The following is a 14,505-nucleotide window of genomic DNA, read 5'->3' on the forward strand; positions in this document are numbered from 1 at the left end:
GATCCACCATCAGCTGATAATGTAAGCAGAGAAATAAAATTTTACTTTTCATACTTTGAAGTTTGATGAGCATTTTTTCGTTTTCCATTTATTTGTGTGTTGTTTCTGTTATAGTCACGAATCATCTGGACTGTTTGCCGCGAATGTGCCACAGGTGTGGTACCCGGAGACGTGGCGATCGGCGAGATGTTGACGGCCGCCACGGACAATGAGCATCAGCTGGGCCAGAAAGGTGCCGGTGAGTATACGATACATTATTAACCATTTGGTATTAACATTAATATTAACATTATTAACTATTGATTATCAATAATTGATATTTTGTATGTTGCAGAGACTGGAAGATACTGGGTCGTCGCGGTTGGCGACTCAAAGCCCAAGTGGCCACGTACCAGTGATGCCAGAATCGAGGACGCGAGGACGTTTCCCCTCCGGCACTGGACCCCCCACTCTGACGGACCGTGGACGCACCGTCCTCGCCGTTGCTTCTGCTGCGCACGCGCTACACACAAACGTACTTCTACTCTGCCCGTGTGAGTGCTTGCTCGATTGGACGCGCGCTACACAACAAGCGTACCTCTACCATGTCCGTGTGACTACCGAGCAGGTCGAGCAGACTGAACGACGCCGACGCGTTCCTTCGATTTTCACCAATTTTCACGTTGCCGAAGTTTCGAAAGCATGAGTCGGAAAGTCGGCATCTGGAGACAGCGCGCATTTGAATCCCGGGACGGCGCGGCGCGGCGCGGCGCGGTGCACATTTTGCTATAACTTTTGATCTAAAAAAGATATCGAAGCGAAATTTGGACTAAATTTTTTTTAAAAAACCGGGTTTAGTGGTCTATACTAAAATATGTTTTGTATTTCTTAAATAATTTTTTTCGTTGATTTGGTCCAGAGGGCCCCCACCACAAATTGATTTTTAGTCGAACCATGCTCAATAAACAATTACGAAAAAATTAAGAAATATTCTACCTAATAGCACACATGACCGAGACTTTTTTCAGATTTTTCAGATCATGCAAACATGTTTTAAAAAATTGAAAATCTTTAAACATTCGAAGAAAATGCATATTTCGTATTGAAATTTTCGAGATACCAGTTTTATAAAAATTCAGTAGTCAGATATTATTGAAACAATTGTCCTTAATTTTTTCCAGAAGTTTTTATAAATTGTGTTGGTGTTAAAAAAATCCAAATCAATTTTTTCGATACTTTTTTGTAGATGTATTATGTGTATTATTGGATATTTTTATATCCAGAAAAATAATGTACAGACTTCATAATGCAATGCAAAATATTTTATTTATATTATATTTCAATATATGAGCGTGGCTTCCAACACTTTCGGTTGGCGTAGGCGGTAAAGTCTTCGGCTGCGAACTTTTTGGCCCTTGATCGAATCCCGCACCGAATAATTCTTTTTTTCATTTAAACACATTTTTTTGTTCTTTGTTCTTCATCTAATTATAGCATTATTGTTGTGTTCATCAAATTCAAAGACCTCACTTTACACATAAATACCATACATGACCATCTATTTCTCCGTTGGTACTTTGCCGTTTCTTGAGTGTTACAACAGTTACAAATGGTTCGAAATCGTAGGACATCAAACTTTGTGGGCTTATGATACATCAGTTGCCATTGCAAAGATAACATAACACCAAATTTCTAATGTTTGAAAATTAAGATTTCTTCTAATGATAAATGAAAAGAAACTAACATACGGCAATAGTAAAATATGAAGTTGTATACCATTTGACATTCAGCAGAATCAATAAATGAAAGTAGTACATAATGTCAAAGACATTGCAACTAATTGTGAGCCATCATGATGGATTTTCGTAGTTAGAGATACTATTGCATAAAACATTTTTAAAACACTTTGAAAATATATTTGAAATGTTGCTACAATAATTTAATGTAAACAAAGAACAAAAAAAAATTGTGTAAAGGAAAAAAAGAATTATGCCAAAAAGTTCGCAGCCGAAGACTTTACCGCCTACGCCAACCGAAAGTGTTGGAAGCTACGCTCATATATTGAAATATAATATAAATAAAATGTTTTGTATTGCATTATTAAGTCTGTACATTATTTTTCTGAATATAAAAATATTCAATAATACATAATACATCTACAAAAAAGTAAAGAGGTATCGAAAAAATTGATTTGGATTTTTTTAACACCGATACAATTTATAAAAAATTCTGAAAAAAATTAAGGACAATTGTTTCAATAATATCTGACTACTGAATTTTTATAAAACTGGTATCTCGAAAATTTCAATACGAAATATGCATTTTCTTCGAATGTTTAAAGATTTTCAATTTTTTAAAACATGTTTGCATGATCTGAAAAATCTGAAAAAAGTCTCGGTCATGTGTGCTATTAGGTAGAATATTTCTTAATTTTTTCGTAATTGTTTATTGAGCATGGTTCGACTAAAAATCAATTTGTGGTGGGGGCCCTCTGGACCAAATCAACGAAAAAAATTATTTAAGAAATACAAAACATATTTTAGTATAGACCACTAAACCCGGTTTTTTAAAAAAAAATTTAGTCCAAATTTCGCTTCGATATCTTTTTTAGATCAAAAGTTATAGCAAAATGTGCACCGCGCCGCGCGGTCCCGGGATTCAAATGCGTGCTGTCTCCAGATGCCGACTTTCCGACTCATGCTTTCGAAACTTCGGCAACGTGAAAATTGGTGAAAATCGAAGGAACGCGTCGGCATCGTTCAGTCGAGCAGGTTAGTCACACGGACGTGGTCTTAGATATTGTCTAAGGATGTGGTAGAGGTACGCTTGTTGTGTAGCGCGCGTGCAATCGAGCAGATACTCGCACGGGCAGAGTAGAAGTACGTTCGTGTGTAGCGCGTGCGCAGCAGAAGCAACGGCGAGGACGGTACGTCCACGGTCCGTCAGAGTGGGGGGTCCTGTGCCGGAGGGGAAACGTCCTCGCGTCCTCGATTCTTGCATCACTGCCACGTACGTCCCCAAAACGTACGTTTCAGTTCCAGTTCACGTCCAAATATCCTACGTCCATTCAGTACTTTCCAAGATTGTCTCTAGGACTTAAATTTTGGACATTTTAGGAATGTCCGTTTCTTAGGTTTTACCAAATTGGACGTTTGAGCAGGGCCGCTTTACGAATCTAACCTGAAATCGTCGCGCATGCGCGAGAAAAGATGCACCATATCGGAACACTGGCCGCTGCATCAGCAAGATTGGTATGTAGATACAAAAAGAATCGCTCTACGTATCCCAAGTAGCCACAAGTAGCCACGTACGTCCCTAAAACGTACGCAGAATGGACGTAGGACGTTTGGACGTGAACCGTACGTTTTAGGGACGTACATGGCTACTTAGGATTGAACATTAAATTATTATATTATATATTATATATTATATAAATTATTATATTCATATTCGTAGCTGTACATCTCATCCTATTACTGTAATTAGTATATCTTTTTTCATAAAAACATATTTTATTTCTAGTTACTGCCTCCAGCGGGGAATTGCTGACTCTAAACAGACCCAGAGAGTTTGAAAGAAGACAGCAGGAAGCGGAACCAAGAAGTTACAGCAGTCGGAAGTAAGAAGAAAATGTACTGTTCGTGGATGATCCTTGGACGAACATGGATATTCCTGTGCTCATTGGGAGGGAGCCGGAGCTCTCCGATAATCAACTAGTGAGTTGTCTTCTAACTACATACACATATACGTATTTTATATAGTCTTCGTTGCATTAATGTTGTATTTATATGTTACAGACAAGAATATTGCGAGAGAAGAAGAGAGAGAGAGAGAGAGAGAGAGAGAGAGAGAGAGAGCGGCATCGCGGCGAGCGCGGGGGACGCGGAGGAGCGCGGGAGGAAAAAGTATTATAGTCAACAACTGTTACTAAAGAAACTTTATAATGACGAAATAAATATTAACAAATCTTACTACACTTGTGTTGTGTTATGTATCCCGTACCCTTTGCGTTATGTATCCCCTTCCCGTAATCCAGACCTGGGCGACGCTGGCTCAAAAAACACATGTTGCTGCTACCCCTTTAGCGGAGTGGACGTGGTGGGGACTGTCTTAGCTAGCAAGAGAAGGAGAGAAGCAGCAACTTATGTTTTTTTCGAGCCAGCGGGGTATCTATAAATACGGACTTCTTTTATACGCGAATCCCGGACCCTTGCGATGCTCGTAGGCGTAGGCCGTAGGCACACGTACATTGTACATACACGTCGCTCGAGCGGTGTGTATGCACCACTACTTTCACGCTTGAGCACACCGACGCTGCAGCATCGTCAGCCATACTGTTACGTCACGCCGGCGAACATAGCTTCTCCGACGGGCAACATGCAGCTGAATATTCCAAAACTATTGTTTGGAAACCTAAAGGAATGACTTTTGAAGCAAACAGCGCACCAGATTGATGTTTCATCTAACGGATTTGATTACGAAAAAGCCCCATCGTTGCGTTATCGAGAAATAGGAGGGCAATCGTCGCGAAATCTTGTCATGCTCGTAGGCCGTAAGCACACGTACACGTCGCTCGAGCGGTGTGTATGCAGTATGCACCAACACTCTCTTGCTTGAGCACACCAACGCTGCAGCATTGCGTCAGCCAAATTGTGACGTCACGCTTGCTTACGAATCCTACCTTACCGACAACATATTTTCTGCTTCCTCTGTTTTACCGATACAGTGCGCTACAGTGACTGCTGTCACCGTCGTAAGGATATCTCGTTGGCGCTGCTCGACATTCAACTCTAGAAGGTGTACCCAGCTCCCCTACTGGACAGAAATGTTATTATTTTGCTTCGTCTACCGGCCGCTTGCTCGTTTATAGCGTGACGATCAATCTCGTCCAAGGTCACTTGAGGAGACGGCCCCCTTAACGGAGTTACAGCCCGTAGGAGCACAGCGCGACGTATGTATCGTGTTTGGTATCATTTTAATCAGAGAAACGCCAGGAATAAGCTATTAAAAGTCCCATATAAACCGATTATGAAAATTAAGAAGTTTGAGAATTTGATTCACTCGAGTCAATGTTGTGGTGTTCACACCGATATACCCGAGCCGACATCGATCGTCGCCGCCCTGCGGAGCGACTCGGCCGACTCGGCGTTGACAGGCAGTAGAGTGGGTAGGCACGTCACAACGATCGCATAGACGATTCTTCACAACGAAGGAGCATTTACTGTAGCAACATAGTATGTAACCCGCTCCGACCGGCTTAATATCCGCCCCGAGCGAGTTAACCCGCTGTCTCTAGGCCCTAAGACCCGTTCTATCCGGGTTAGTCCGCGGTTCGCATCCCTGCTTTGATTTCTGTTTATCTGTATCCTTTCGTTTTTGTTTCAAGAGCGTGTATCGTCGCCAAATAGATGCTCGTGTTCTTTTCAAGACTTGTGCCAGGTCCGTGTATTTTCTTTTCTCATCGAGATTTTCGTTGCGTTCTAAATGATCTAGGATCATTTTATCCTCCTCTGGAAGGAACCTTAATTTACAAAAACATAAAATAAATATAACACACTGTGAAACTTATATTACTAATAATGTTGTACAAGGTGTTCGACTACAGGTGGGAGAAAACTTAAAAAAGGGGTGGTTCTCCATGACAATATATAACGAAAATACAGAATAAAAAATTGCAATTTTTAATTTTTCTTCAACCTGTAGTGAAACACCCTGTATATTTTACCTTCTATGCACACGGTCTGCAAACAAATTTCTAAATCTGTGGTACACACTGTATAACGTCCTGTGTGGAAGTCCGTCTGCTAAGAACTGTACAAATTTGCGTCTCTCTCTTTTACTGCGTATATTTGTTTTATTTCCTACTCGTAAGAGTAGAAATGGTTTCGTTTGCTCAGGATGCCAGTTGTGCATCTATGTAGAGACAATAAAGATTTTTAGATCAATCATAAAAGAATTTTGCTTGACATTTTATTATAAAAATACAGGGTGTCCCAAACTAAGTGTAAGTCCCGGAAATGGGATGTTCCTGAGACCATTCTAAGAGACATTTTCCTTTGCACCAATGTCAACTGCGGCTTTGTTTAGGAGTTATTAACGAAAAACACGGACCAATCAGAGCGCGCCCTGGGCCGCCGCGCCGCGCCGAGCCGGCAAGCGAGTGTCGGTGGTACGCCGTGACATCGCAACGAACAAGAGTTTCTCGATTATGTGAATGCTCTCCGATTTCAATGAGCTTTGGATATGTGGTCAAGATCATTATTCTGAACAACATTTCTCTTTAGACTTTTTGGCGATCAGCTTTAGTTTACGAGATTATCGCGAGAAACTTTACTTGTAAATCCATGGGATCGATGTACTACTAGCTTCTATCCGATTTCAATGAGCTTTGGATATGTGGTCAAGACCATTATTCTGAACAACATTTCTCTTTAGACTATTTGGCGGTTGGCTCTAGTTTACGAGATAATCGTAAAAAAAAGAGAAGAAGCAGAAACTGATTGTATTAAAAACTCACTTATACAACCGTAAATCCATTTGCTACTTCCAAATGTGTGTCTTGAAATTTCTCCACACTCACAATCACTGTTCACATTTGTCAACACATAGTTATGCACTAATAATAATTACCATATCTCTTGTACTGCTGCATAAATCACAACAATCAGGTAATCCATGTAATGCAATCACTAGACCGCGGATTTCATGCATTTGTAGCAAACATGAGTAGGTGCATTTTAATACAGTAGAGAGATTAAAATAATTTCAAAATACCAATGTATTATTTTCAACTTCTTAAAACGATCACAGTAAGAATCAAATATCCGTCTGGCTCCTGTCCCTGGAAATAGCGGCAGTCAACTTTCATTTTACACAAAGATCCGCAGTCTAGTGATTAGTTTAAATATCACTATCAAAAACACAGCTAATAGCAACCGTTAGCTGTGAATTGACAAGTCTTTGGAGATGTTCTCTCTACCGCAGCTCGAACGACACTGATTTTCCGTAAGATTTTTCTAAAGAATTTAGGAAGGGCATTTAGAGTGTCGAAATTCGAAATGCAAGCTGTAGCACGTTTACGAAAGCGAAGGGACGGTTAGACGAAAAATAGGATACGAGAAGGACCGCTTAAAGATTTATGGCATTCACATGTTTAGTTTTTCCTGCAGATTGGTACGCAGAGTCGATGGGTAACCGTTCGAAAACGTCGTCTGTCCTTCTTTTAGAAAGTTTCTTAAGGAAGGTATAGGACAATAGGGATGCTACGCTGACCTGACATTTTTACCCCTTGCTGGGTAAAAGGACGGATGACGTTTTCGAACGCGCGGTTACCCATCGACTCTGCGTACCAATCTGCAGGAAAAACTAAACATGTGTTTGCCGTAAATCTTACAGCGGTCCTTCTCGCGTTCTGTTTTTCATCTAACCGTCCCACAGTGGTCCAAACGGCCGATTTAGGAGTGCAAAAGTCAAAAAACCAAACATGAAGTAGGCATTTAATACTGTTTCTTACATCAACACACATGTCTGTAGAAGCTGAAATCAACAATTTTACTTCTCAAATCAATTATTGTTAAGTGTGGCATAGGTTGAAAGTAGCAGTATGAAAAGTACATCGATATAAAGGACATCCTTTTCACCTATTATTTTTTTGTTTGGAACATTAATATTGATTTCTAATTATAACAGCCGTGTTCAGAAGCATTAGGAAGATATAAAAAAAAATATAAAACAATTTTTCGGAAATGTTTAAATAATGTTCCTCAAGGAAGTATTAAGAAATTTATTTTTTAAGTTTGTTGTAGGAAATACTAATGATATTCGCCCGTATTCGCGTTAATTTTTGCATGAATATTAGGAATGGAATATGTAGTTTGTGGTTTCATCAAATTTATTTACAGAAAATTGCAGATTAGCAAGTTATTTTATTTTTTCTGGTACAGTTCGATGACGAGTACGCGTGGAACGAAGAGGTTTTAAGAAATTCATTTCTTAAATTAGTAGGAAATACTAACGATGCTCGCCCGTATTCGCGTTAATTTTTGCATAAATATTAGGAATGAAATATGTAGTTTATGGTTTCAACAAATTTATTTGTAGAAAAATGCAGATTAGCAAATTATTTTATTTTTTCTGGTACAGTTCGATGACGAGTACGCGTGGGACTTACATATATATGTATAATAGACGTATTATTATAATAAATAATATATAATAGACGATTAATAGACGTATTAGGCAATAATGTGCAAAGAATGCACATTATTATTATTATTATTGTTGTTGACGTAAATTTCATTTCTGAAAATTATACTTTTGTAAAAAACGAAGAATTGTGTACAAGTTTCTCTTTTCTATCACTATACATTAAAACTGGCATTATAAATTGAAATATGTTACTTCTCTGCTATATTTTAAGAAAAAAAAATATTTCAATAAACTTACGGAACTCTATTAGCCTTCTTTATACTTACCTAATGTGTATAGAATACATGTAACACAGAATTATCGATTATTAGAAGCGTTTATACTTTTGCACTCCTAAATCGGCCGTTTGGACCACTGTGCGTCCCTTCGCTTTTGTAAACGTGCTACAGCGTGCATTTCGAATTTCGACACTCTAAATGCCCTTCCTAAATTCTTTAGAAAAATCTTGCGGAAAATCAGTGTCGTTCGAGCCGCGGTAGAGAGAACATCTCCAAAGACTTGTCAATTCAAAGCTAACGGTTGCTATTAGCTGTGTTTTTGATAGTAATATTTAAACTAATCACTAGACTGCGGATCTTTATGCAAAATTAATGTTGGCTGCCGCTATTACAAGGGACAGGAGCCAGACAGATATTTGATTCTCACTGTGATCGTTTTAAGAAGTTGAAAATAACACTATGGTGTTTTGAAATTATTTTAATCTCTCTACTGTATTAAAATGCACCTACTCATGTTTGCTACAAATGCATGAAATCCGCGGTCTAGTGATTGCATTACCTGATTGTTGTGATTTGTGCAGCAGTACAAGGGATATGGCAATTATTATTAGTGCATAACTATGTGTTGACAAATGTGAACAGTGATTGTGAGTGTGGAGAAATTTCAAGACACACATTTCGAAGCAGCAAATGGATTTACGGCTGAATACGTGAGTTTTTAATACAATCAGTTTCTGCTTCTTCTCTTTTTTTACGATAACCTCGTAAACTAAAGCCAATGTTGTTCAGAATAATGGTCTTGACCACATATCTAAAGCTCATTGAAATCGGATAGAAGCTAGTAGTACATCGATCCCATGGATTTACAAGTAAAGTTTCTCGCGATAATCTCGTAAACTAAAGCCGATCGCCAAAAAGTCTAAAGAGATATGTTGTTCAGAATAATGATCTTGACCACATATCCAAAGCTCATTGAAATCGGAGAGCATTCACATAATCGAGAAACTCTTGTTCGTTGTGATGTCACGGCGTACCACCGACACTCGCTTGCCGGCTAGGCGCGGCGCGGCGGCCCAGGGCGCGCTCTGATTGGTCCGTGTTTTTCGTTAGTAACTCCTAAACAAAGCCGCAGTTGACATTGGTGCAAAGGAAAATGTCTCTTAGAATGGTCTCAGGAACCTCCCATTTCCGGGACTTACACTTAGTTTGGGACACCCTGTATATGGTAATTATTGCGAAAAGGTCTGCGTACTCCGATTTTGATGAAATTTAAATATGATATAGATTTCGACATTTTTAACAACTTTTTCCTTTTCCAATATAGGGGGTCGCTTTTAGTTTTCGAGATATTTGCAAAAAACTATTACAAATACTGTAGTGAATTTTTCGTATTCCTGCACGCTCCGTGGCAACATAAGCCTGTCCCGGCGCGGCGTTTTTTTACATTTTGACGCTGTAGCGATGAGAGATAAAACAGGGTGTCACTCTGGTCATATAGGGTGTCCCAATATTGATAATACAATGTCCCAATGATAATACAGGGTGTCCCAAAATTCGTGAAAATCCCGAGAGGGGGTGGTTCCTGAGACCATTTCAAGAGATATTTTCCTTTGCAAAAATGTTATCCGCGGCTTTGTTTAGGAGTTATTAACGAAAAACACGAACCAATCAGAGCGCGACCTAGAAGCGAGTTGCCACAGTCGGCCCGGCGCGCCAACTGTCTATTGGCCGAAATTCGTGAAAATCCCGAGAGGGGGTGGTTCCTGAGACCATTTCAAGAGATATTTTCCTTTGCAAAAATGTTATCCGCGGCTTTGTTTAGGAGTTATTAACGAAAACCACGGACCAATCAGAGCGCGACCTAGAAGCGAGTTGACACAGTCGGCCCGGCGCGCCAACTGTCTATTGGCCGACTGTGGCAACTCGCTTCTAGGTCGCGCTCTGATTGGTCCGTGTTTTTCGTTAATAACTCCTAAACAAAGCCGCGGATAACATTTTTGCAAAGGAAAATATCTCTTGAAATGGTCTCAGGAACCACCCCCTCTCGGGATTTTCACGAATTCTGGGACACCCTGTATAGAGTGAGCTTTCAATTTTGAAAGACTACTTCTGGATTTTCGTATGCATGGTCGGGCCTTACTTACACAAGTAAGTAAACGCTAACGTCTTAGTACGACAGTAATGGTGTTTTAGAGTTATTTAAATCGAAATATATCGTGTACTACTAACTTTTCGACATACATAGGTTAGTACCTTTTTATAACGGATGTCCTGCATCGATTGATGTATTAAAAAATACCTCATTCCGTTTAAAAAAATGTCGATGACCTTGAAATCTTGTAAAAAAATGGCCTTGAGAAAAAATTTTTACCATCATCAAATTCGCCCCTTGAAACAGTACTACTTTGTTCTGTGGAGATTTTTTGTACGACTAATAACAACCGAGATATTTTGGATGTTCCCATTTAAATGCCCCACCCTGTATGTATGACCACTGTTTTCTGAGTGAGACCCTGATCTCTGTCTCATCTCCACAGCGTCAAAATGTAAACAAACGCCGCACCGGGACAAGCTTACGTTGCCACGGAGCGTGCAGGAATACAAAGAATTCAATACAGTATTAGCGATAATTTTTTGCAAATATCTCGGAAACTAAAAGCGACCCCCTATATTGGAAAAGGAAAAAGTTGTTCAAAATGTGTGTTGCTGCATAACATATTAAAATTTCATCAAAATCGGTATACGCAGACCCTTTCGCAATAATTACCAAATATATATACAGGGTGTCCCAAAATTCCTGCACTTCCCGGGAATGGGTGCTTCCTGAGGCCATTTAAAGCATTTTCCTTTGCAAAAATGAGCATAAATCCTTCTTCTTAGATCCTTCTGATAGAAGGACAGACAACGTTTTCAAGCGGTTACACATCGACTCTGCGCACCAATCTGCAGGAAAAACTAAACATGTGAATGCCATCAATTCTAGTCTCACAGCGGTCCATCTCGTATCCTGTTTTTCGTCTAACCATCCCGTCGTTTTCCTAAACCTGCTACAGCGTGCATTTCGAATTCCGACACGCATAATGCCCTTCCTAAATTCTTCAGAAAAATCTTGCGGAAAATCAGTATCGTTCGAGCGGCGGTACAGAGAACATCTTCAAAGTCTTGTCAATTCAAAGCTAACGGTTGCTATTAACTGTGGTTTTGATAGTGATATTTAAACTAATCACTAGACTGCGGTTCTTCATGCAAAATGAAAGTTGGCTGCTGCTATTACAAGGGACAGGAGCCAAACAGATATTTGATTCTTACTGTAATCATTTTAACAAGTTGAAAATAATACATTGGTGTTTTTAAATTATTTTAATCCATCTACTGTCTTAAAATGCATATACTCATTTCTGCTACAAATGCATAAAATCCGCGATCGCATTATCTGATTGTTGTGATTTGTGCAGCATTACAAGAGATGTGGCAATTAGTGCATAAGTATGTGTTGACAAATGTAAACAGTGATCGTGAGTGTGGAAAAAGTTCGATGCATCTGCGTGAAATAAACCTACGAATTATTTATCGATTCGAAAGTAAAAGTGAAATTCTGGATCGTCGACTTGACCGCGCATCCCTTAGGCCTTAGTATACCAACTATCTACCACCGGCTGTGCAGTTCGTCGACCTGGCTGTACGTCCCTTAGCTATCGGTACTGCCGTATACCTGAAGATATCTGTGCAGTTCGTCACCCAGTGACTCAGTGACACACATTTCGAAGCAGCAAATGCATTCATGGCTGAACAAGTGAGTTTTTAATTCAATCAGTATCTATACTTCTTCTCTCGTTCGGGCAAAATTGCCGATGATGTGGGTCCTCACCGATTCCTATGATCTTGAAATATGTTATAAAACTCGACGTTTTAAATATCTTTTTCCTCTGAAATAGTTGGTGGTCGACTTTTTTTGGAGATATTATTAGCAAGAGGTGTCCGCTATCATGAACACCCATATGAATTTACAAGTTACGTTTTTCACGATTATCTCGTAAACTAAACACGACCGTCAGAAAGTCTAAAGAGAAATATTGTTCAGAATAATGGTCTTGACAGCATATCCAAAGCTCATCGAAATTGGAGAGGATTCACATCATCGAGAAATTCTTGTTCGTTGCGGTCACGGCGCGGCGCGGCGCGGCACATAGTGGGAACTTCCGACCAAACTCGATTCAAAATCAAAGAACTTTCGATAGAAATGAGGTAGAGCGATGAAAGTTTTTTAAAATTAAAGCTGAAACTTGGCAGAATATACTTGGAGAAAATAGGTAGATTATGGTACGAACGTTTTTTAACCTTGAGAATATTCGTTAAAGTTTCACAATTTCAAGAAAATGTGGTTTCTCCGTTACCACGCCCGAAAAATTTTTTTTAAACATGCTATATATCATTTCCCGAAGATTTTTGCACGCCGAATTAAAATCTGGTCTCAAAATTTGTCTACGACCTCAGGATTTTGCAAGAAATCGATTTTTGTGAACAGAACTAACGTAATCATTTTTTCGTTGAAATGATTTGATAACCCACTAGTTTGAAGGTATATTGTATTCTCATATATAAAACACAATAAAATTAAACATAATGAAGTATTTGAACGTTTATTTGACGTATATCACTTGACGAACGATCACCCGACGTATCGCTGCGATTGTCGCTGGCACTCCTTGTAGGCTGTGTGATGGTAATGTAATTTAAAATAGATATCTATTTTACACGATTATATTTTCATTTACACGGGAAGTTAGGTAAGTAGTTAATCTTTTTAACTTATTTCTCTACCTTATTCTTATTTTTATCACCAGAAGTTAAAGAATTCGTTGATGAGAAGTAAGTTAAAAAGATTAAATACTTACCTTACTTCCTGTGTAAATGAAAATATAATCATGGGAAATAGATGTCTAATTTAAATTACATTACAGTCACACAGCCTACAAGGAGTGCCAGCGACAATCGCAACGATACGTCTGGTGATAGTTCGTCAAGTGATATACGTCAAATAAACGTTCAAATACTTCATTATGTTTAATTTTATTGTGTTTTATATATGAGAATACAATATACCTTCAAACTAGTGGGTTATCAAATCATTTCAACGAAAAAATGATTACGTTAGTTCTGTTCACAAAAATCGATTTCTTGCAAAATCCTGAGGTCGTAGACAAATTTTGAGACCAGATTTTAATTCAGCGTGAAAAAATCTTCGGGAAATGATATATAGCATGTTTAAAAAAAATTTTTCGGGCGTGGTAACGGAGAAACCACATTTTCTTGAAATTGTGGAACTTTAACGAATATTCTCAAGGTTAAAAAACGTTCGTACCATAATCTACCTATTTTCTCCATATTCTGCCAAGCTTCAGCTTTAATTTTTTAAAAATTTCATCGCTCTACCTCATTTCTATCGAAAGTTCTTTGATGTTGAATCGAGTTTGGTCGAAAGTTCCCACTATGCGACGTACCACCGACGCTCGCCTGCCGGTGCTCTGATTGATCAGTGTTTTTCGTTAATAACTCCTAAACAAAGCCGCATCGGCCATTTTTGCTAACGAAAATGTCGCTTCAAATGACGTCAGGAACCTCTCATTTCCGGTTGTTGAAGGAATTTTGGGACACCCTGTATATAATGGTGTCAAATGACAAACCTCGCAGAATAAGTTCCAATTTTGTTTGATTATTTTATCCTCCGAAGAATCGAAATACCCCTTATGGATACTCGCGTATTCTTCGAACTCGTCCATCTCTTCTTCGGTTGGAGGACGAGATCCTGCGCGTGGCTCCACCCTGTGCTGGGGCAATATAGGGTTGCACAACTTAATTTTTAGGTTTCGCAAGACCTGTAATGATAAAAAGAGCTTGCAATTCTTCGAATCCAAAAGCTTTCACTTGTGCTTTACAGTAAACTATTAATATAGAAATTTATACCGACATACTACAGAGACATCTCAAAGATATCTGAAAGACGCCTGCCGCAAGATATAAATACGTCTAAAAGACGTCTGTAAAGTCATTTTCCCTTATTTTTCTTGTCTTTTACACGTCCTTTTACGTCTTTTATACG

General features: G+C 39.0%; 2 protein-coding genes and 1 long non-coding RNA gene across 5 annotated transcripts; 2 read left to right on the top strand and 1 right to left on the bottom strand.

Moving 5' to 3' along the window:
• The first annotated feature begins 24 nt into the window (after positions 1-24).
• On the top strand, positions 25-724 carry LOC143219391 (uncharacterized). The gene is made up of 2 exons (XM_076445403.1): positions 25-238; positions 335-724. The coding sequence occupies exons 1-2, from the start codon at positions 209-211 to the stop codon at positions 683-685; spliced, it is 381 nt and encodes a 126-aa protein (XP_076301518.1). The 5' UTR covers positions 25-208; the 3' UTR covers positions 686-724.
• A 1,987-nt stretch (positions 725-2,711) lies between these two features.
• LOC143219392 (uncharacterized) lies at positions 2,712-4,115 on the top strand. 3 transcript variants are annotated; one of them, XR_013011309.1, is made up of 5 exons: positions 2,736-2,750; positions 2,817-3,003; positions 3,096-3,230; positions 3,502-3,695; positions 3,777-4,115. It is a non-coding gene; the product is annotated as an uncharacterized LOC143219392 (long non-coding RNA). The 3 variants fall into 3 exon arrangements; XR_013011310.1 differs by having other exon boundaries at positions 2,712-2,988; XR_013011308.1 differs by having other exon boundaries at positions 2,713-3,003.
• A 1,066-nt stretch (positions 4,116-5,181) lies between these two features.
• On the bottom strand, positions 5,182-14,375 carry LOC143219404 (uncharacterized). The gene is made up of 4 exons (XM_076445414.1): positions 14,370-14,375; positions 14,090-14,281; positions 5,705-5,892; positions 5,182-5,500 (listed from the first exon to the last, which is right to left on the bottom strand). The coding sequence occupies exons 1-4, from the start codon at positions 14,373-14,375 to the stop codon at positions 5,272-5,274; spliced, it is 615 nt and encodes a 204-aa protein (XP_076301529.1). The 3' UTR covers positions 5,182-5,271.
• Positions 14,376-14,505: the final 130 nt, after the last annotated feature.

Source organism: Lasioglossum baleicum, unplaced genomic scaffold (genome assembly GCF_051020765.1).
Source record: "Lasioglossum baleicum unplaced genomic scaffold, iyLasBale1 scaffold0028, whole genome shotgun sequence".
Classification (NCBI taxonomy): Eukaryota; Metazoa; Arthropoda; class Insecta; order Hymenoptera; family Halictidae; genus Lasioglossum; species Lasioglossum baleicum.

Coding starts and splice junctions, on each gene's coding strand:
- LOC143219391 (XM_076445403.1), top strand. CDS start 209: ATGAGCATCAGCTGGGCCAGAAAGGTGCCG. Junction 239..334: donor GCTGGGCCAGAAAGGTGCCG/GTGAGTATACGA, acceptor TGTATGTTGCAG/AGACTGGAAGATACTGGGTC.
- LOC143219404 (XM_076445414.1), bottom strand. Junction 5,893..14,089: donor ATTGGAACTTATTCTGCGAG/GTTTGTCATTTG, acceptor GTCTCTACATAG/ATGCACAACTGGCATCCTGA. Junction 5,501..5,704: donor GCAGACCGTGTGCATAGAAG/GTAAAATATACA, acceptor TTGTAAATTAAG/GTTCCTTCCAGAGGAGGATA.